Genomic DNA, 24,958 nt, shown 5'->3' with positions numbered 1-24,958 from the left:
TTTTCACAATATGCTCATGAAGGAAAGAGTTTATTTTATATTATACTGCAAATTTCAACCATAGATTTAATTGTCACTTTACCAGAACTAGTCCCTACCTTTATAATTATGAAACATGTTCAGTTTTAGCTTGATTATTTGAAGAACAGGGAGTCTTATTGTACACACCCCGTTGTCAATGTTGCCGTCACATTTTGGTCAAGTTTTTGTGCGCAAGTTGATATCTCCAAAACTACTGAAGGGAATAGGAAAACTTCTCTGTGATCATAATGGGCTTATGTCCCATAACTCTTGAGTTACCTTTGAACAGAGGTATGCTCCTTTTCTTACAGCCAAGCACTGATATTAGTAGTAGAGCGCCATCTTACAGACAGCTCTTGTTTTTACAGACAGCTCTTGTTTTTAAAGGAACTCAATCATTTCATTTCATGGAACAATGGATATTTATTCATCAGAAATCTTTTAATGCAACTATGTTAATCTTTTTATTGATATTGTTATCTTGTTTTATGGAACTTTACCTTTCCTTCAATGGATCTGACTCCTAATTAAGATTTTTTTTATTGTACTAGTTGCTCCCTCCCTGACTGAAATTGTCACTTTGTCCTTCCCCATATATGGACATTTGCCTCTCTCCCACTTGAAAGATGCATCGCTGCACATTTACCTCCCTTTATATAAATGTACCTACTTAAAAATTCTTCTTTATCAAATAATATATATACCTTGCTAAGAGTTTACATACCTAATTGATCTCTAACAAAAACCTGGTCTTTAAATAACACCTAAAATATCAAGACTTCAACACCGAATTTTCTTACCTTGCAACCTTCACATGATGTCACACCATAGTGGTATCCTGATGCTCTATCACCGCATACTTTACAAGGTACAAATGGTTGTTTCGGACTGTTGGAATCCGCAGCTTGAATACTACTCTCTTCTGAAAGTGAATAAAAATAATCTGTTAGATTTTCACATTTCAGTGCATCAACAAGTTATAATATAGAAAAACTTGACCTTGAGCTAGCACAGGGGACCTACCATAAATAATGTGACAAAGTTATTCCACACAGTAATGTAATTGGGGTACAACTAAGAGTAGATCTACTTAAAGTAATTACTTGTTTAATGTTAAAGGTATCGGTTCATAAATAAAGGCTGTACATGTGTATTAGCAAAAGTATAATCAAAGTGCTGCAGCACTGAATGCGACGGACATGCAACCGGAGAGACATTAATTAAGGCTTCTTTTAGAAAAACAAAACAAAACAAAACAAAACACAAAATATATAACAGAGAAAATTTGTTCCATACAAGTTCGAGATTTGTACAGCAATATATTTAGTGTCCCAAATTGATATAATTCAGATTTTCTACTTTCAAGCACTTAAATACAGAATGAAATTTATGCCTAAAAACTCTGGTCAAACTTGTAAATCAGTGTCTTTATCGATTTATTCTAAGAAATGATATGTAAATAGAAAAAAAACTATCAACGAAATATTTCTAGAATAAATCCAGGCAAATAAACTTCAAACATAATACATTATACTTTGAGAATGCTATTTAGAATTGCTTCGTGTTATATCATAGTGGGCATACAGACAATAAGATATAAGTCATTTGTATTTTTATTTCTCTTGGATATGTCTCATTAAAAAAAAATTGGTTAAAATCATCAGCAATTAATAGTGTATTTTTTAGATTTTTTTTATTTACAAGGTAAAGATGTAGAGGCCAGAGCACATCGTTTTTATTTTAATTTAAATGTCACTTAAGCACTAGTACAGTGTTTAGTTGTCCTTTTCAACTTCACACTAAATTCCATTTTCAACTTGTTTGCTTCTTACAATTGTATAGCATTTCTAAAAGTATTGCATTACAATCCGCTGGTTTATTAATTACATGTTTAATGTGTACTTCCTAATCGCCTGTCCAAAAATCAGAACAATTGAAGCAGAATCTATTTTTAGAATAGCGAAGGTTAACTCATATCATGACCTAGTAAAATATGTAAACAAACCACAAGAATCGGATGTAGAACTGATATTATAACTTCCTTACCATGAAAGACTACATGGCGGTAAAGTGTCTTACATGCATTTTCAAAAATAGATATTTATACTAGCCATTGTACTGTATCTAATATATTAATAACTGCTGAATATTCAGCTAAACCCGCGGTATGAGTCACGAAAATAGTTCTTCTTTTATTAATGCGCGATTTATCCTAGTCACGAAAACTTTTGATTTGTTAATAATAATGAGTTGTATAATGTAGAAATATTTATTTCCTACTAATAATGTCTTGGAACTCAGAGGTTACACCTTTATTGAAGTATAATTTGCTGTCCTACTTTTTCGACAGCGGTAAATCGTTTCAGCAGTAATTTGCATATTGCGCAATAATACTACGGGACTACAAACGTTTTTATCAACAATATACGTTCATATTTTAACTTGGATAACTTAATTTGAAATTGAAAAGGCTAAATATGGAAGACATTAAGATATCCAGACAAAGTATGGGAGTTTTGAAGGATCAAATTCATGTACTATTTCTTGGGCTGTTAATTGGTTTAGGACACATTGCGCGAGTGTAGCCAACGAAATCCCATGTGAAGATGACTTAGCTCTGAACGCGCCTGAGGGCGCGTCCGTCGCAAAAATCTTTTTTAGTACCATTGACCTTCAACAAGTGACCCCTAACTAAACTCAAAGTTTGAGGCCCTTGAAAGTTATTAGTATACCTACAAATTATGGAAGACATCAGTCAATAAATAGAGTAAAAATTTATTTTAAGCACTGGTGTCCTTGACCCATGTTTTAAGTAATAGAACATCTACAAAATTTGCTAAGAAAACATCAGGAAAGTGCAACAGATTACTATGTAAGTACGGAGGTAAAAAAAATGCAGAGGGACGTAGAGGCAACTTTATAATTACAAAATTGTTTGTATTGATTACTATTAAGTTTCATTTTATATAACATGGGCACTCTATCGAGCAGCTATTGGCAACTTCAAAGTAAAGTTAAGAATGACGTCACTATTTCTCAAACAAAAGAAATGAGAAACAAGAACATTTTTAAAAGTTATATTTAAACACAAGGCTAAAACATTTAATACATGTATTGTTAACAAATGTTGTATGACTTCATAACCAGTTAAGAAGAATGTACTTTATCAGTGAGATAAACCTCCTGTAATCAATAGGAATGTTGGCTGTCTGCCAAACCTACTGACACACTGAGCTACATAATGTGAGAACAGATTTATTTCAATATTTGTTTTGTTCAACCTTTTGTCATAGACATTTCCTTCCTACTTGTGACAAAAGGTCTTTAAACAGTAGAGACATGTTAAATAATTATATTTTATACAGATTTAAAAGTTTATAAAACTTTATACATTATTCTAACAGGAAACAATATAGTTTCAACATAGTGTATATAATATTTCAGACAAGTTGTTTTTACCAATTAAAGACTGGCACACTCAGACTTCTGTCAAATTAGTATCAAGATTTGTATACATGTATATGAAAAGACTGAGATAAAAGAAAACAGTCCACTCCATTATAAGCCAGTCTATTAAATGCCCATTAGCTGGTCTATTTTAAGTCCATATATAACATGTTTCAATCTGACTAAAGTTCAGATCTACTTATTTCTTACATGTAGATCTGATTCCCACCTTCAACCGAGAAAGCTTTTTTTAACCATGCAATCAAACCATCCTTTACAGATAGGCATTAGACAGGTATCAAAATATCTTTGTATGTGGAAGTAAAGCAAATTTGTTAGAAAAAATGTTTGAAGCTATTTTCAACAAATTAACTGGAGATAATAGACTCAATTTTTAATGGGCAAGATTGTTTTGCCAGTTAACCTGCAGGCTTATAATATCGACAACGCCGTGTTTGTTCTCGAAATCTTAAAAATTACCTACTCAGTATTGGTTTTTCAGCGGTTAAAATTAGAAACTGCATCGCTTTCAAATTTATGAAAGCTGGCTGCTGATTGGTTGTTTGAAAGATCACAGGTAGGTGTCAACCTATTGGTGGTTGTCAGATCCTAATGTATAGCATTATTTGGAGCTGATTTTAATCAGATTGTGACACGTATCTTCTAGATAGCCCTACACAATGTAAACATGTATCCACAATAATTCTGTAAAAATAGACCTATTGGAACTTTTTTTTTTTATTGACCTGTCAATTATGAATACATTATAGTACTCATTTAGATATTCAATCACACTTCAGTTTCGTCCATGTTGTTACGAGAATTAATTTAGAGTATATAACTAATGTTTTGAAAAAGTCACACTAGCTTAATAAATAATTCGCTGTCATATCTGCGATAGCATAGTCGGTTAAGCGTTTGCCTTATATAAGAGAGATCTGTAGTTCGGTCCCTACTGTTACCATTATTGTTTAAACCTAATTTTTCTATATTTTGGTGTTTATTTTTATTGAAATGGCCAATTGTTTGCAAAATTGTCTACATGGATATGAAGCAACTAAGAAACATTGTTTTGTCTCGATTTGCAATGCGTTTTATGGCACTGAACAATACATTCAATTTTAATAGCACAATATACAGTTTTATCAGCCCTTAAAGCCTCGGTCTCACTTACTCCCGGCAGAGCCCAGGACCATCCCGGTAAGTTACCCGGATGATCCGGGACGATCCGGGATGAAATTATTGTTGTGGTCACACTTACCCCGGCAGCTCTACGGTAGTTCCCTACTAACCACCCAGGATGCGCTCCGGATCATCCAGGCAGAGCCCAGGTGAAGCTACGGATCATGCCGGTGCTTCCCCGGTCGTTCCCAGATGACACCGGAAGAGCCCCGGTTGACCCAGGCAGAGACCTGGTCGATCCAGGCAGAGCCCCGGCAGAGTCCAGGACGATCCAGGCATTTAATTTAATATCTATTGTTCCAGAAAAGTAATTCATGATGATTTTCTGAAAATCCCTTATGCCATACTGGATAGAAGGGAAATGGGAAGGCTTTTAATACAAACAAGTGCAATCATCGCAAATTGTCGTTATTCTTTTGAAATGAACCGGGGCTCTACCGGGACCAACCGTAGCTCTACCTTTATCCTCCGGGGCTCTGCCTGTAGTTACCGGGACTCTGCCGGCATATACCGGGGCTCTACCGTAGCTCTAACGGCTATATCATACCCCAGATCATCCCTGGTTTGTGCCAGCAGAGCTACGGTGCTTTCCCGGTATACCCCCGGTCGTTCCTGGCAGAGCTAAGGATGAAGCCGGCAAAGCTTTACCTTCCTGGATCATCCCGGACCACCCCGGTGATATTAAATATTTTATTCCATCCGGGGTCGAATGCCGGATGTTCCCGGATCATCCAGGACGTTGCCGGCAGAGTTACGGATGTACCCCAGTTGTTCCCGGTCGTACCCCGATCGTTCCTGGATCACCCCGGACGTCTACCGGGGCTCTGCCGGGATGTAAGTGAGACTGTAGCTTAACTGACTAGATTAGCTTTAGTCACCAGTATAGAGCCAGGCAAACAAGCACAGCTGTGCTGTATGTATACAGTTGGTAGCTCTCTTTTTATACTTTCATATTAAAATTCCTTTATCTTCAAATAAACTGTTCTAAATCAAAATCTTTGTGAATCAATTTACACACATTCTGCAGGTTAAACAAAACATCTTTAAGTCTTTAAGTATAGTTATCATATTGCCTAACTTTAGAATGTGAAAGGTTATAGCTTTAGTTTATTTAAACCCTAAGCTGGAGCACTAAAATACATGTATATGTCATTGCGAAATCAGAAAATATCAAATGTTTCGGAAAACTTACATTGCTTCAAGTGGGGCACAAACAATATTTATTCTAGTAGTCTACAAAATGATTTCAATTTCCTTATTGGATACTCGTATTTATGATCTTTAACTTATTTCAAACAAAAGTTAAACATATTCCATGCTCCATGCTCTGAATTACAAGAAACAGACATACATCAGTTCTTGTCATCCAATTATATCTAAAGTATAACTGTAACAAAATTATAGCCATTTAAAACAACCTTGGTATAAACTTGGTTTTTTATGATTTAATAAAAAGAGGAAATTGAAACAAATTAAAAGCTGTACCAGCTTTATCATTATAAATGATTTACATTTTGGTGTAATTGCTCACTTGGTCATTGAACTTGCCGGTATATACGGTAAATCAATATTCGGTATTAATTTCCTCAACACTGATAGTGTTAACATGAGAAGGAAATTTATAGATAGCTATTTTAAGTGACAGTGACATTAAGACAGTGACATTAATGCTTCCAATGCTAGTAAAGAAAAGATTGGAATAATATCAAACCAGTTTGCTCATCTGTGCAGTACAGCTAAAGGTGAGCTACCTGGCCTCCAATTAATCTCTCATGACCACACTCCATCAAATCAAGTCTGCAATTTTCACGTAATTAACACAGGGTTGAAATAATTTTTTAAACAAATTGCAAAAATTTCTTTTTACAGTTTAAAACAGGCAATTCTTTTTATAGCTACAAGAGCATGAAATGGGGTGGTAGTAACATTTGTCTGACAAAATTCTATGTTAGAAAGGGGCATAACTTAAAAATAATCTAGCTCTCAGAGTTATGCCTCTTGTTTAATAATTGCACCTTGTCATGATAAGCAAGTATTCTAAATTCCATGTCAAGAAATGTTTTATGATTTTGTAAAGGACAGAATAAATATTTATGTTTTTACTTGGAAATAACTTTTTGGGCATAATTCATGATGTATAGTTATGACATCCATAAACAACTCTCAAAACAAAATTTTTTGTGGCAATTTACATAATTCATCAATTTCATGAAACTGATTTATTGGATATGTCAACATAAAATTGCAATAACATTTGTGTTCTGAGAAAAACATTCTTTATCTATTTAAATAAAGTATTACATGAACAGGAAGTGGTTTTTTTAAAAACAAATATTATAAGTCTTATACAGTTATGGACAACTTAATTTATGCCGCCATCCTTTTAGTCATTTATGTTTGTGTCATTGGTTAATTAAACTTTGTTTTATCAAAATACTTCTCAAATTTTACTTTTACCGCAAAAAAACTAGTATTAAAAAAAATGTAAATTGATATGTATGTTTCGTATGCCCAGTTGGTATACTTCTTGGATATGTTTTTATATCAAACTTGTCTAACCCACCAATAACAGATCAAAATAGCCTTCAGTCTAACCTGACACTATAAACATTCCTCAGCAATTCAGAAATCTAAGTTAACAACAAAATGTTCCAAAAATCCAATGGAGGCATGCCCATTATACAGAAATTAGGTAGGCCAGAATCAAAAGTCTTAAGATGACAAACCCAAGAGATTTATAATTCATAATAACAAATAATCTTTACCATCCTCATTCCATGCAAAAGAGTTGCCAATAATTAATTTGAATGATTTTGCTTTCTTTGAGACAGAAAATTTCAGGTTGTTGAAATGAAAGCTGTCTAAAAATCTAAGACATACCGACTTTGACTTTATATTCGTCAAAAAACAACATGCCTATAAGGAACACTAGGGAGAAAGAAACTGATCACCATAGAGTAATATAGAAATTCACATAACAAATCAAGAATTTTACTATTTCAGCAGCACTGGCATAACTTGTTACATAATTTGAATGAGTTACAACAATATGGCTGTCGCTGGACTGAAATATTGCTAAACCCCTGTCATGGAGATGTACATGTTAACAAAGCATTTGGTATAAAATTCTTTAGCAGTGAAGGTATATAAATGATCAGTATCAGTTTATTTATGATCTCTTATCACTACCTAATTTTGTATTTAAATCTTTATATGATAAAAAAATATCTCTTAAACAAATTTCTTTCTAAAAGAAATGTATTAAATACAAGTATTCAAGTTAGATTTACAGTGCACTAACACAATTTAGGTCATTATAATATCGCTGAAACAGTAAAGATAATTTATGCTTACTTTAGTGTTACAATCTTAAAGCATCACCAATGGTCAAAACCACCTCATATGCATAGACTCCAGTAATTCAAACACATTTAGTTGCCTTTTACGATCGTGCAGAGATAAATGATGGCCAAAATTGTGATGCCTCAACCCTTAAAGGCAACCCATCACCCAAACGATGGTAAATATTCAAGTTAAAATGTAATAGACAAGCTGTCTTAAAAAAATCATTATTATACTATACATTGTAGTATAAAGCCTTTGTTCTGTAACAATTACAATTACCAACTTCACCAACACCATGTTCGTATTGAAGATATAATTATTTAGATGGTCATGGCGAATGGAGAAATGGGGGCTACATGTGTTTCTTCAATGAACTTCTTTTTATTTTAATTTTAATGAAATAGAATGTCCAAATGTGAAGAAATTTTGATATACTGAAAATTGACACCAGTATCACATTGTTATTATTTTTAAAAAATTATCAAAAAAATTTGTCCACAATGCTTGAAAAACCCATTTAATATAAAACTACTGCCCCAATTTAAAAAAAGCTCTAAAAATTTTTCCCTGTAAAGTTTTAAGATTTTTTTGTTCTTAATGATTACCCATTTTTTATTTTTACTTTAATTTTGAGGTTTAAGTGATTTAAAATACCGCTGTAGAAAATAAAAGAAAAACCGGGGCAGTTGTCTTTAAATTTTTGAAAAAGTTAAAAAATAATTAGGTAAAAAAATTGGGTTTTGAAGAAAAGCCTAAAATTTAAAATTTAAAGAAAAATAAACAAATTATTAGGTTTTGTTTTCCAAGTGGAGACCGGCATTTACGAATTGATAAAAATCTTAGGCCCCCCACACCGTGTAAAGTTGGACGAAAAACGTTATTTTAAAAAAAAATCCTTGGGAAAAGTGAAACCCAAAATTGTAAAATTAAAAAAAAAATGTTTTCAAAACTTGCAAAAAAACTTTTTGTTTTAAAAAAAAAAATGAAAAATTTTTAAAAAGGTTAAAAATGTTTTTCGAAAGCAAAAAAACTTGCCCGGTGCTATGTCCCTCTATATTGGGTGAAAAAAATATTTTTCAGTTTATTTTAAAACAAAAATAACATGACAGATGCCCCTAACGTTCACAATTTTTATTTGTATTTCAGCCAATAAATAAAAATAGCGGCTGTGCTGGCCTGACCAATTCAATTTTGTATATACATACTAATAAACTTTAACCTATACTTAGAACACAACTTTACACAATTTCAGGATCCATTTCAATATGTATCAAGTACTTGTATTTATCTTTTTAATCTTCTCTTTAAATCAGGACAGATTTATTAAATACTTTATATAAATGTTAGCACTCTGTCAACAATTCTGAATTTAAAGCAGGACAAATTCATTAAATACAAATTACTTATATATATAAATAAATGTTTGCGAAGTAAAGAGGCAACTAATATCAGAGAGAGAAGCTGAATCACTTCATTAACCAGTAATTATTATTCTCTTTAAACACATTCCAGAAATATAAAGAACAAAAATAGAACTATAATACCTACCAATGTTTTATTTATGTAAATGTACATTAAAAGGCTAAGAAATGGGATGCAATTTTCATTTCATTTGCGAAAACTCAAGTACAAAAATGTCAAGGAACTTGAAATGTTAATGATTGTTGAACTAGATTCTGGACTCCTATTCACTGCAGTCTTTATACACTTGACAATTTAATCAATGGTAGCTGATAATGCTCTAGTTTTTTTACAAGCAACAGGAGCCAAAAATGTGTTTTATTGCATACTTCATCTCAGTATCTGAGAAGCTAAAATCGTGCAGTAACAGATGTTTTCAGCTCTCCTTTTTCATGTTTTATTTTCAGATGCAAATTTTCATTGGCAAAAAACACATCTGCACAAATCCTTTATATAAATTAAATTAGAGCGCGTCCATGATGATTCATCGCCCCGTTTTATTCAACAAAAAAAACTATCAATGGCCATATAAGACCTGTGTCTGCTTTGTGAAAGAAACTCTTTTTATTGACTAAAAATTCAATAAAATAAATAAGTCCTGCAAGGAACTTTTTTTGATTCTCTATAGAGTATATATGAGCCGCGCCATGACAAAACCAACATAATGGGTTTGCGACCAGCATGGATCCAGACCAGCCTGCGCATCCGCGCAGTCTGATCAGGATCCATGCTGTTCGCTATCAGTTTCTCTACTGGTTATAGGTTTTGTAAGCGAACAGCATGGATCCTGACCAGACTGCGCAGATGCGCAGGCTGGTCTGGATCCATGCTGGTCGCAAACCCATTATGTTGGTTTTGTCATGGTGCGGCTCATAAAGTCTTTGCAGTGTTGCTATGACTTAAAATTCAACACAAGATAGTTTAGTGCAGGATGATAGCCAATTAAGCAGTTGCATTGAGGGTTGATTGGACAGTTTGTTCTGTTTATGTCAAAGCCTCTTTTTGGCATATTGCAGCTTCTGTGTAGTAGGTTACACAAATATCATTAACAAGCCAAAACACCTTTTTTCATTCAAGAGTCATAACTAAGCCAAAAATCTTCCAACCTGAAACCCATTAAATATGAGCAAGAACTTGATGTACCGATCAATCCTGTAAAGTTTCATTTATTCAATTACATTTTATTCTTGTTTATGTCAAAAACCATTTTCACCTATCAATTTAAAAAATCCATATCAGATTGTTACAACAAAACCAAAACATCTTTTTATCAACTATAGACTTACCATCTACAAAAAATCCTTGAAAAGTGTTAATACCATTGCAGAAAGCAGGATGCATGTACCTCTGACCATGGAAACTTTGAGCGTTGCAAGCAGACGACACGGTGCTATCACATTCTTCTGAATCTGATTTCGGTGGAAATAATATGGAACCATAAATTCCTTGCCAGTGTTCTGGCACAGATTCTAATTGTGGCATCTGAGGCAAATCAGGTGCACAGAATGGGAAGCTCGCTCTTCTAGTAGGCACCCTTGCATCCTCATGCGATACATTTCCTTTTGTAAAGTCATGTGAGACATTTCCAAAGGTACTGTCATGTTTTTCTATATGCTCCATATTTCACTCACATTAAAAAAATTATGAAGTTATCGTCAGAAAATAGAAATACTCTAAAAGACCTTAATAATGTTACATTCATAATGACTGTGTACAGACTCAGAAAATCTTTTTAAAATCCAATCTAATTTTGGTCAAAGTCACCTAAGACTTGGAAAAAGTAATTAATATTTAATCCCAAATTTTTAAACCTTTAAATCCACACAGCAAACTTGTAATGGTTTAACTGACCAAAGACCTAAGGAAGAAATTAAAACACCAAATGGGGAGACTAGATGCACCTAATGACCTTTGGACAACGACCTTGAGGCAATAAAAAGCTGTCTACTAAAGTGTGACAATTATTAGTTCATTATGACAGTACAAAACTGTACTAGTATAAATGAAATCTACCAATACACCAGGTATACTGTGGGATAGTTTGTTAAGCCCCAGGGTAAATGAAATGGTCAATTTAGAGTATTAAAATTAGTATCATTTTGGTATAAATAGAACAGCTTGTCAATGTCTGTCAAGATCAACAGATCTATTTTCATTAGTTTATTTTCATGTACTATAAAATCTCAGTGTCACTCGGTGCATTTGGTCAGTTGATAAAAATTTTAAGTTTGATAGCTGGAATTACTGTAATGTTTGTAACATTAATTCCTATACTACTAGTCAAAGTTAGCCAACATTTTGAATGGGTCTTGTCTTTTTAAAAATAGATAACCAAACTAACTGCACCTATGTATTTTATGCGTTACTTTGCAGAAGGTTAACCTTGTAAAATTATTAAATTTCATCAAATTACTACCACTTCAACATTAAAATAATTGCTCGGCACATTGGAAATAGCTAGTAAAAATACAGTTATAATGATTTAGTAGTTTGTCTAGAAGTCAAAATAGTACTTTGTTTAACATTTGCTTACCTTATCATAATATATTTCAAATTCACTGCTTTTTTTCTTCAGGTAATAAGCATCTTACATACATGTTCTAAATCCATTATTATAAAATTATAAAACACATGTTTATCCTTAGAAGAAAAATACATTCATTTCTGTTTGATATTCATAAACAAAGAAGTATTCTAAATTCCAAAGCGGTTCATTAAAAAAGTGGGCTAGTACATCTCAGCACAAAGATAATTTTAAAATTGGGAAGGCCCCTAATGAATTGTGAAGGCCCCTATTGAATAGTGAAGAAAAATATTACCCTAGGTGTACTTTATTTAATATCATTGTTGTTTAATTACGTTACTCAATCATTAACATTATAACATCAACAATACAGTATGTGTTACATCTACGCCCAATATAAGTTTACATAATTATACAAACTAATTCACAATTTTACGATGTTTTTGTTTCTACAGGATTTTAAACTTGCTGCATTACAATATCATCATAAAATGTAATTCTTCCTCCTGTCTGGAACTTTTTAGAATTTGTTCGAGAAAAATTATATCATTCCTTTATGTGAGAAAGGAAAAACAGACTTAAATTTTGTTTTATGTATATGAAGCCTCGTAACTTCCTGTAAAATGTAAACTTCTGCCAAGCTGAAGAATAAAAATGTAGAATGTCTGTTTCTGTACCAACCATCTGTTAATACACAAAGAGATTAAATAGCCTGCTGACAGCATGAGTATAAAACTTTCCACCAGACACCTCTTGTCTTTAACGAATATGCAACCTTATTCAAATGACAAGTGATAACAAAGAATTATCAAAAAGAAAATGTGCTTTCAGGAGGCAGCATTTTTTGCAATTCTTCTTGTTACACCAATGTTATAAATTAAAGAGGTAAGTGACTGATGGATGCATGAAGACATCCAGGAGTTTGGATACCTCTGAATCAGCTGAACCATTTAATTTCTTAAACACAATTCAGAATTTAATCCACCGATTTAAACTGTCAGCCATGTGATGGACCTATCATCCAAGGGGGAGAATCACGCCGTTCGTTACCCAAACAAACAAGATGGCGGATGCAGCCAAAAAGTAGGTTTTTCCCTTTTTTCTCTGAAATTAGTGATGTTCTGATGTTAAAGTACATATAACAACCTTCTACACAATTTTCCTGGCACACAGGATGTTATTTCATGATGTTTCGTCCCGTACTTCATCTGAAATGCGCGTCACCAGATTCGAAGCGAGATAATTTTCCACCGGTTTGATCGTGGTAACGTACGGCTTTTTCTCTCAAACTCACTGTTTCTTTTACATATATGTATATTAACTGAAATCACTGACTTAAAAAAGTTGTTATATGTTGTCAAGTAAGCAATCATACCAATTCTGGCTAGATTTACTGCTGTAAATATTAATATCGGGGCATTTTCCGGAAATGATAACGTATGGCGCACAAAATATCAATGATAACGTACGGCGCATTTTTTTCTGATTAATTGATTTTCTTTATAGTAGAAAAGTTATGTTTAAAAGACATAAGTGGATGTGAAGAACCAAATTAAGAAACTGAAATAGATAATATTAGTGTCCAGCTTTATTTGTCATCCAATGAAAGCGTTGTATTTCTTAAAAAAATTTTGTGTAAATTTTCATAGAATAGAAGAACAAAAGTCGATAATATATCAAAGTCCGTTTATAGCAGCCTTTTATTTTTCATAGTACTTCATAGAACTGCGTTTGTGCAAATGGACAGGTATAGTGATGAAATAAAGTTAATACTGAAGCCAAATAAAGCTTGACACTAAGTATGTTTGTATTCATCCGTAGCTGTTCTACAGAAATAAGAAATATTCTCCGGTCGCTATCGCCCCCGTCGAAATAGAACAACACGGATGAACACTTACATATACTTCGTAAACAATAGTTTAAGAGTAGCGTAATAATTTAAAAATTTAAAAAAAAATATTAAAATCGTTCTTCCATAAAGATAATGACGTCATTTAAGCACATGAGCGGTCTGGCATTAAAGGTTTCAGACGGGTTTCCGGCATGGATAAAAACATCGAAATCCAAATACGATTTGAAACTTCATAATTAACACTAGAAATTAATAAGCAAATTCCAATGTCACTCTTTTATTGCTGATACCTGCAATACTTTTTTTTAAAGAAATTATTGTTTTTGTTGGGGCGTTTGTGGAAAAAAAACGCCAGAATATGATAGGCAAATTCTTGCATGTAATTGTTTTGATCAACTTATGACGTTCCTTTTATTTACAATTATGAAATCCGCAATTGATGCGAAGGGACCTTCATTTTTTTAGGATATATGTATAAACAACGGTAATTGCGTTTCTGTGTTAAAAATCGATTTATATACAACAATTTTGCATTAATAGTTCATGTAATGTATGCTTTTTGTATGTATGTACATGTATACGTGTGTATGTATATGTAAATACAAGAGACCTATAAGTTACTGGTTTAAAGATCAATTTTGAAAATATTCATAATGTTACTCCTTCAGAAAATTTCGGTTGGTATTTACCCCTTTACCTCATATATACGCGAAACAACACACTTTCGACCCCCATTTTAGGCCTCAGTGAAAAAATGTCCTTTTTGGACCCCAAACACATGTTTTCGTTTGAGAAACGTTGCTAAAAAAGTGAGCACTTTTTCGGCGCCGCCCCCATCCAAAAGATACATCAGGGGGTTGCCAGAAGGGGGATGTGCCCCCTTCTGTTTTGGGGGTTTGAAGAGGGGCGGTAGTCCCCCTCATCGCCAAGAAAATTTTGGACCTGCGAGAGGCTAAAAATGACCCCAGGTCGATCATAAGGTAACGTGTAACCAACGCTGAAAAGCCTGTGACTCTATCTCAATCCCTTGAGGAGTTGCAGCACTTTGAAATAAATTTTGATGAAAAAACTCAAGGCAAAATAGTGATTAATGGCAATTTTGAGATGTCCCCATGTTGCCATGGTAACAGGAAATTTTAGACTGAGCATGTCGTTACAAAGGCAATGGTCCTGTCAACATTTGTGCCAAGTTTGATTAGTATTGAAACATTTTTCAAAGTTTCATAGCAGTTTGAACTTGTAACAGGAGGCTTTTCAATAAAAAACGGCCATTTTTCACAATATGCTCATAATGGGAAGGGTTACATGTTTATATGAACTGTTCGTTATTATGCATGTTTTATGTCCTCATTGGCTTTAAAGCCAAATGGAATAAAATAAAATGTCTACTGTCTACTATAATAAAAAAACTCTGAGGCTATGTCGCGTAATTATATCTCACAACGTCACGCTAAATGGTAGCGTTTCAATATTAACCGCCCGTCTAATAAACAGAATTTTTTTTATTTACTAAATTCAATTAAGTTTTTCGCATAACATTATTTTCTAACTCATTCAATAAACTCATTATAGAACCTACATTCATTCATTTTTCTCTGTTATGTATTTTTCTTTCAATGAGCGACCATATTGAATAAACACAGGCTCATCTCATCTGGGTGTAAGCTAGTCGCAATCAATTTTCGTTTTGTAAATGTTGAGGGGTTCAGATATTAAGATTTCCTTATCAGAAATTCGTTAGGAATGATTTTAGACTTTTTCTTTGGAAAAGAAAATATTTCAAGCCGTCCGTACCTTTTTTACATTTTTGCTCTGTTGAATGCGTTTCTTCTTTCCAATTAGGGGATAAGACAATAATTATCGCACAACACTGGCGAAATTTAATGTAAAGACAACAACACACAAATGTTTCCTTAAAGTGGAGACTTTTCTTCCCATTCTGCATTTTATACAAAATATTCTCAAACTATACACGTGTGTTTTAATTGGTATATTAACAACGAATATATATTATGCCACCAGGTAGAAAGATTTTTCCAGCTATTTCCGATAGTACAGCATTGTTCAATTAATTATTTCTGACCGGACCAACATTTTTTTCAGATATCTATCATTTCCTACATAAAAATAATTCATTATCAGCTGATTGGACAAATGGAAATCCACCAAGTAGTAAAATGCGCCGTACGTTATCATTGATATTTTGTGCGCCATACGTTATCATTTCCGGAAAATGCCCCGATATTAATATTTACAGCAGTAAATCTAGCCAGAATTGGCATGATTGCTTACTTGACAACGTATTACAACTTTTTTAAGTCAGTGGTTTCAGTTAATATACATATATGTTAAAGAAACAGTGAATTTGAGAGAAAAAGCCGTACGTTACCACGATCAAACCGGTGGAAAATTCTCTCGCTTCGAATCTGGTGACGCGCATTTCAGATGAAGTACGGGACGAAACATCATGAAATAACATCCTGTGTGCCAGGAAAAATGTGTAGAAGGTTGTTTTATGTACCTTTACATTAGAACATCACGAATTTCAGAGAAAAAAGGGAAAAACCTACTTTTTGGCTGCATCCGCCATCTTGTTTGTTTGGGTAACGAACGGCGTGATTCTCCCCCTTGATCATCGATAGAAATGTATTTCTGATATTTTCCTGTTGATCGATAATCAATACAAATTATCATAATTATACATAAAAATCTTAGAAATAAGAATAATTCAGCCAGAAACATAGACAGATGCAAGTGTCAAGTCAAAAGGACATGTCTGAAACTATGCTGTTGTTATGTAATGAACATATTTCTTAGCAGTGATGACAAAAAAATCATCAGAAAAATAACATGCAGTGGGCATTTCATCATAACTTTATGCACAGAACACGTGATGTATCAATAACTGACATACAGGACTGACATGCAACAAATTAATTTAAAAATTAAAGGACTGTCAGTTTATTTTACATGTGCAATGAAAGAGACATTATAAATGCCCTTCCAAATTTACATTTGCCATAACTCCTTTAATTATATAATTTACATCGCATGAACAATAAATAACTCAAGGCTGCTCAAGGCCAATTTTTGTAAATATCCATCGGAATTTACCTGTAATATTCATTTCATAAGAAGAGTTGGGCAGTCTTTTTATATTTAAGGCAGATTTATATTTTATCTGAAACCCTTTCCATTATCAACTGTTGGGTCATTCAACATTATAAACAGTCAATCTTTTAAAGATATAGTCAATTCAGCTCCTTTCGACGATGAAAAAATGAACATAATGTCACTTTAACAGACATGTATGCATAATACAATAATAATTTTAAGTCATTTAAAAAAAGAAACCCACAATTTTGGTGATTGGCCGTTGGTGATTATATTTTGTTTTGGTATGACGTGTGTATATATTAATTATTCAAGGCCAATCACCTATATACATCACAAAAATGTACATAGCTAGGTTGTCAGTGTGTTAACAACTTGAACAATTACTACACCTACATGGTGTCATATATCAAGGCAAATTGATGAAATCTACAGCTCAATATTTTTTTACCTAATATGTGTATACCGTTACTTTTATACATGAAAACAATTGAACGTTCAGTGTTTTAGATAACTATGCTTTACCTATACATAATATGAAATTTAGGTGGGTGTGGATAGGTTACTCTTATTTAATTCCTACTGGATTCAAACCTCTCAAATCTGCATTAAGAATAATCTTTTATACAAAGAACTTTAGGGAGGAGCATACCTGCGCTCTTAAACAGGAAAGAAAATACTTCACACCTTAAAAACTATTAGAGAGTTGTTAAATGGGTTTTTTTTTGCATTGGACTGAAGACAAAAGTTTTTAGACAAACTGCCTTATTTCAGTATCCTGGTCTATGTATTTATTGGCACCAGTCGTATAGCTTGTATTCCTAAAATTCTGAATTTCTTATGAGGACATAAATATGTTATTTTGTTGTAATCTTTTTTTAAACTAACTTTGGCTATTAACTAACTTGGTTATTATTTCAAGCTAGTATTTTGCTAACTGTGTTAAACATTTAATTTTACTGAGGACACACAAACAAAACAAGAACAATCGTTGGAAAACAGACAAATTCCTCCAAAGCAGGGCCCATAAGATTCTTAAAGAATAAAGGAACGATGACCTTTCACTTGCATCAAAGGTATGGTAACTATAAAAAGAGTATTATATTAAAGAATATATAAACATTAACAAATACTTTCTCATGTTCTCAGTGAGCCTGATCGAATGACAAACTGAATGATAAAAATACATAGACTAGACATGACTCAATGCACTATCATATCTAAATTTTATTCATTACATTCATCTTAATAAGCAGCATATTTATGCATAATTACATGTATTTGAAAGTCCATCCATGAATGAAAAAGCAATGCACAAAAAAAGACAATCTATTCACAATCAACATATTTGACATATGTGTGTGACCTTGACATTTGAAGGAAAAACCTGACCCCTATGTGTGACACATCAATATCATGTCTGTTGCCTTAATTAAACACTGCCCTTACTTGTTGATCTTGTTTTTCATATTTTACACATTTGAAATCCAAAATTGTTTACCGCACACAATCATTAATCATTTATATGAAAAAATTCATATACAAGTGTGACCTTCACCTTAGGGGTGGGACTTGATTCATGGGCACGACACATTGTCATTATGTCCAACACATTTCTGCATGATAATATTACAACCTATTCTGGAATGACAGAATTGTTGTCCTAACACAAAGATCAGTGTACTTTAATAAAAATTCATATCATAAATTTTGATCTACAAGTGTGACCTTGACCTTTGAACTAGGGACCTGATTCTTGCACGTGACACATTACAATTATATCCAACACATTTATGCCACAGTTCAGAACTGTTCAGTAATAAGGAGAGATGATATACATGTAAGCCGCTTAAGGATAGCTCAGTAAGAACAGTATTCCTAGGGTCCTGAGTTCAAGTCCTGATCAGGCTGAGCTTTCTTCTCACCCTGTGACACAAAGAAACCATTAAACGCTAGAGTTGGTCCTTTTTATTCCTTGTTTTAGCTAATGAAATTGTTTAATATTCTTATAAGCTTCTTGCTATTTCTTGAGATTCGCCAAGCTGAAAACAAATATAATACAAGCAGGACTAACAGAAAGTACTGAATCCAGTGGTTGTTGACTTGACTTACCAACTTTAATCTTTGATTTGACATCATCACCAAAAGATGGTTCACTTTTAATTTTGACAGTATCCAATACTGGTGTAGGAACTGCACTGACAGGTAACATTAGTCCACTGCCTGAGGCCATTGACAGACCTTCAGACAGGCTACCACCAACACCTGTAATTGTCCCGTAACTGTCATTTAGCACGGACATCCTCCCGGGAGTGATTGAATCAGCTGTTAATTTCTGTACAAAATCAGGCAGATTTTGAATAGTTCCAGCAAAATTATTGCTGCTTTCTGGAAGATTTGCCATTTCTTATATTGAATTAATCATTGTGCACCTAAAACTTTAGCTGACATATGAAATTGACAGTATAAAACAGTGACAGTGGTAATTTCCAAATTAACTCAATTTTACAAGTTAATCACAATACAGATAAGTTAACCGAATCCATGCGGTGAATATTAAAACATTACACATTACTCCATTCTTGATTCAATTCTTTTTTACAAATTGAATGACAATCGCAGATCGCGTTGTGGAAACACATAACTGATTTTTATGCACTATTCTTATCCAATTTGCAAACACAATGTCGCTCGTGCTGTGTTCTATCAATAGAACTGTTTCCTCAATCTCAGTCATACGGAACTGTCAGTCACTGTCGTATATCCGTTAAATGTACTTTCGGATTTTGTACTTTCGGATTTTCGTCGTGAAGGAATATTATCACCGTAAAGTTGCATTAATGAACTGTATAAATATATTAATATGTTTTGATAATTTGATCCTTAGTTTATTGAAGTCTTTCGGCGTATCATTACGGTAGTAGGTAGAAGGTAAATTCCGCTCGGTCATTGACACCAAATTCACCCTTGATTATTAGCTACGGGAAGTCCTGTCATGCAACGATACAAGCAATTCCATCCCCACTCATGGCTTGATAGTGTTTCTCTGAAAATTTTCGTCTGGCATTTCTAAAAAAAAAAAAGATTGCAACAATTGATCACTATTTAAACAAAATTGTGTGGTGCACCAGGGACAAAACTTAATTGACTTCAAAACTTAATATAATGTGCTTATATTTCCCTGGTTGCATGCAAAGCCTCTTGCCAAACTAAAGGTTATAAGGTCCTTAAAGCTTAAAATAAAAGTCAGTGTAAACAATGAAAAATGAAGACGAGTTCACTATAATTTAAAGACAAGTTATATAAGATATAACTTCGTATTTACTCTTGGCTGCAAAATGGTCAATCAAGGCACGGATTTAATATACATCCGTGATCAAGGTCATGTCACTGTGGTCAAAATTATGAAAATAATTTCAATTGCCCTCTACATTGTAGTTAATATTTTTTATAGTTATATAGCAAATATGAACGCCAAAAAGTTATAACTAGGAAAATATAAATACTGTATAATACTTACCCAGGTATCACCTGAATGAAATATGTTTGCAGCATGATGCATGCGGTAATTTGCTTAGGTTGATAGATAGATATATTACAGTAAGATCTTACTTTATATTTCCTTTTGGAACAAAATGTTCAATCAAGGTCAATATGTTACTGTTGTCAAAACTATGAAAATTGTTTCTGTTTGCATCTAACTTTTTATTTACTACAGCAAAAATGGAAAATATGATTAAAAACAAGATGAAGTGTCACTTAAAAAACATATATTTGTTACTTGATGCTCCAACAGTGTCTATTTGAAATTAAATCCCTTTTAATTGGTTTCGATTTTATAGCTTTAAAATAGCTGTGTTCAAAATATTAAGTTGAAAATATTAATAGAAATGTATCAATATTTGTTCTTGATTGTCAAGCATTAACCAATAATGATTTTTAGAATATCTAACTCGCATATTGCTAAATCTTAATTGTATAAGAGACCATACAGTACTAAAATATTAAGTGCATATTTCTATTGACATTTTAGTACAGTTCACTGTTAAAAATACACCACATTATATAAATACAATGTTTACAAATTGCACATCTGCTAGAAAAAAAGTACGAAAGTTTTACAGCTCAATATTTAACAGTAGAACCTGAAATGAAGACAGAGTTAAAACATGTTATTTAAAGGATGGGAGTGAATGCAAGCACATGGTTAAGATTTAATGTAACAAAAATCATATCACATTTAATGTTTAGACGGCATATTCGTATAAATGGATTTAACTCATAACAGGACTGGAGAAATTACCTCTCAACGCTTCACAAAATTGACAAATATCATTTTTCCGCCAAGTATTACATTTTTGATTCATTATCATATATAAATCGGTGTGGAAAGATGAATTAGACCTTTTAAAGTTCATTCCGTTGGGTAAAAAGGCAAGCTTTTAGCATTTTATCGTCCGGTATATACCGGAATACGGTATTTAGTGTGGTGTTAATAAATAATTTAGTGTAATTCAACCTCTAACTATACGGAATACCAACGGCACGTAACAGATATTGTCTATGTTTAAAGGGGACATTACTCTCGGCAAAAACCGGCAGAATGGCGGACAGCGCGAATTCACTTTTATACCGAGAAATTTATGTGCCAAGCTCGACTGCAACAAAGTGGAAAGAAATTTCTTTGAATACAGGTTGAAAAATTGTGTAAACTCTTTATTAATTTATTGAAATGGAAACTCTGTGTCATTAAAGCATAATTTTCCAATCCTTTAAAAAAGATTTGAAAATTATGGAAAAAAAAAACAAAGTGAAAGAGAAACAAAAGATGAATAAGTTTTGATAAGCTAAGTGACAGTTAGTCTTCAAACGCAAACTCATTTTAAATATGGGAATTTTATAGTCTGTTCTTTTATGTCTCCGGCAACCACCAAAACTGCTGTGGGAATTCGATTTTTTCTCTGAGATATTTTCTCTGAAATTTCGCGTCAGCTTTTACACTTTAATGATTAGAAATTTTAAAAGAACAACAATATGTATAAATCATTGACAGTACCCATTTTGCTATTTTTGTTGCCCCAATAAAATTTTCTTTGGCATTACATAGGCAAAGAACAAAGTATTTTCAAAAGTTAGCCTGGTTTCTTGTTGGTACTCGGACACTGGATAGCGCCTCGCATAATTATAACAATATTTACCGTAGAGTCTAGGCTATAGGCAAATATCGAATTAAAATCAGTCTCACGACTGGCGTTGGGGATAAAGACGATAAACATGAAAAAGTGGAATAAATTGCACACACATCCAGGGCTCGCGCTGGCAGGAGCCAATGAGCAAATTGGCTCCAAAATAATTAAATTGGCTCAAGAAAATCACGATTGGCTCAAACTTACAAAAAGTATGACTTGGAATCTCCAGTCTAAATTTAGCATTTTCTTTTTTAAGAATGGAAAAGTACACATCTGGTTTTCCATCTACAACTTCCGTTTTATCACTTCTTATCTCATAGGGCATGTTTACATGTTTATCAGCTGATAAATACGGCACTAATTGGTGTGAAAAATACCTGTTGCAGATTGTTGAATATTTAACACATAATTGGCTCAAAGTAAAAAATTTAACACAAAATTTTAACAAGTTCTTCAAAATAGAAAAGCAAAAAGCAGTGGGAATGTTCTTCAAAATAGGACAGCAAAAAGCAGTGGGAAATACTAATAAGGCAGTTAAAGACCTCATTAAATTATGTTCTAAATTCTATGGGAAATTTCAAAAGACTGGGGGATTTTGAGGAAACAAGAGGCTAGTTTGGTTGGGGAAGCAGCCTTTATTGGGCCACTACTAAGAAGGGTATTTTGGCCCTGAAATCTGACCTAATTATGGCTCCAAAAATATAAAATTGAGAAGGAATTTATTTGACATACCAGGCCTAGACATTAACTTTTGAATCAGGTTGTCCTGTCGGGCAAGTAGTTTTTAAAACTACTTGCCCGTGACCTAAGACTTACTTGTCCTGACCTAAAAAAGGTAAAAATGTATAAATCAGAAAAACAAACAAGCTCATAAATATTTTTTGTATTTAGTAGTTTTTCTAAAACATCGGTTCATCTGTTTATTCAATGTGAATATACTACGGTCATGTACATTTGTTGATATAGGAAACGGAAGGAAAAATATGAGCATGCGCCGCGGTAAGGAAATTCCCCGTTCAATCATCAAGTCAACAGCCGTAAACGAGTCTTTGTTTACTAAGTTCATAATGTTGTTATATTAGATTAAACAATAAATCATTTTTAATGCAAAAACTTTATTTAACAATTATATTTAAAGATCAATATGATTATCTACATATTTTCAATGATATCTTTACATGCAAACATCAAAATTTAAACAACAGCATAACCCGGGAATTACCTTGTACAAAATTAGATATAGTCTATTATTAGAACAGAGAATTACCTTACCGCGGCGCATGCTCATATTTTTGCTTCCGTTTCCTATATCAATAAATGTACATGACCGTAGTATATTCACATTATTGATAATAATTCATGGTGTATTTTTGTTTTAAAGATGTTTATAAATGAAAAGATGTTATTTCTATTCATTTTGTACATGCATTTTGTCAATGATGCTTTTTATTTTCACTTGCCCTGTCGGACAAGTGCTTTTCAAAATAACTTGCCCGGACCAAACTTTTAGTTGTCCCGGGCAGTCGGACAACCGTTAATGTCGAGCCCTGCATACAGAGTATTCCTGAAAAAAAAAGATTGACCTTATGTCACAACCATGCCACAGACTTAGATTTTAAGGGAACCTTGCTGCCTACATATAACTTTTGGCAAATGTTATAGTTACTGACCTCTAAGCTTAAAATTATGATTACTGACTGTAAATTATACTCGTATATGTAAGATTTGTTGATGTAATAAAAATGTAGCTACCAAAATTAAGTTGGATATAGTTAATGCTTTTCTAAATATCCCATGCCGTACCATTGCCTTATTTGAAAATAAAATACAGGCAGGCAATTTTCGCCGCGAAGAATTGGCTCAAAGTAAAAAATTGCCAGTGCTAGCCCTGCACATCAATGCACGGTTTTATATTACAGGGATCGGACACTCCCAGTTAACCCTATATAAATGCTTAAATATCTTGTCGTGCACCCGATAAAGGTACATCGATCGATAATTTACCGGCGCTAAGCGTAAATGCCCGTTCGCAACGGATACCTACTTTACAAAATACTATACAGCTTTTCCATTTATTATCCGATTTTGGAAATTTAAAGTTTATTTTGAAGAAAAATACTTGTTTAATTCAAATATCTAATTTATGTTTTAAAGGTACAGTTTATCTGTCCGCAACGACGATTAAAAACTTGACAAAATTCGCGGTAAATTTACATTTTTTTTATATAAAAAGCAGGTATTTGAAATTTATTATTATGGTACCATAATAATTTCAGTTTCAAAATAAAAAAGAAGCCAATGTAAGTTATTCACAGATGATCAAAGATGCAATATTTAAGTTATATAGTCAAATTTATAAAGGCACAATTGTTTTACGGGTAATGTATTGCGGCCTTTACAATTCGCTCAACACGTGAAGAAAATTTATTCACTTTTTTTAGTACAAAATATTGCCGAGATTGTCAATATTGCCATATTCATAGAATATTTAAATTTCATTCATCATTTATATCATTATTATTTTTTTTAAATCTGTTTTCAAATGTCGGTGCAGTGAAGTAGACAATCATCGTAACAGTAAAGTTCTCTCGTGTGGCTGTCTTGATTCCGGCCTTTTTAATGTCACTCGTATATTTTAATCCGTATATTTTAATTATTGTTTTTATTTGAATGCCTGTAGAAAGATATTTATGATACTTTTTAATGTTACGCTAGAAAAACAATAAAAATCTTTACAGTTTGAGTATGTATTTTGCGAAATAAAAGTAACTGTTGATTATTTTTTACACATCGCTTAAATTTCTTTCAAGTTTAATTACTTTT

The 24,958-nt window shown here is 32.9% G+C and overlaps 2 protein-coding genes across 2 annotated transcripts in view; one reads left to right on the top strand and one right to left on the bottom strand.

Moving 5' to 3' along the window:
* Nucleotides 1–821: 821 nt before the first annotated feature.
* LOC132714781 (retinoic acid receptor alpha-like) lies at nt 822–19,728 on the bottom strand (the record flags this gene model as incomplete). Its single annotated transcript, XM_060697706.1, is given in 2 exon segments — nt 822–943; nt 19,059–19,728. Coding segments are annotated over 2 exon segments (414 nt in total), but the record flags the coding sequence as incomplete, so codon positions are not given.
* A 1,757-nt stretch (nt 19,729–21,485) lies between these two features.
* Nucleotides 21,486–24,958, top strand: part of LOC132714790 (nuclear pore complex protein Nup160-like) — a 40,756-nt gene continuing 37,283 nt past the window's right edge. Inside the window, exon 1 of the mRNA XM_060697717.1 lies at nt 21,486–21,640. Within this exon, the coding sequence (XP_060553700.1) occupies nt 21,550–21,640 (91 nt within the window). The 5' untranslated portion in view covers nt 21,486–21,549. The remainder of the gene's footprint in view (nt 21,641–24,958) is intronic.

Source organism: Ruditapes philippinarum, unplaced genomic scaffold (assembly GCF_026571515.1).
Source record: "Ruditapes philippinarum isolate M1 unplaced genomic scaffold, ASM2657151v2 ctg6056_1_1_1_1, whole genome shotgun sequence".
Lineage (NCBI taxonomy): Eukaryota > Metazoa > Mollusca > Bivalvia > Venerida > Veneridae > Ruditapes > Ruditapes philippinarum.
Note: the sequence above shows the minus strand (reverse complement) of the source record. Positions and strands in the feature narration are given on the sequence as shown.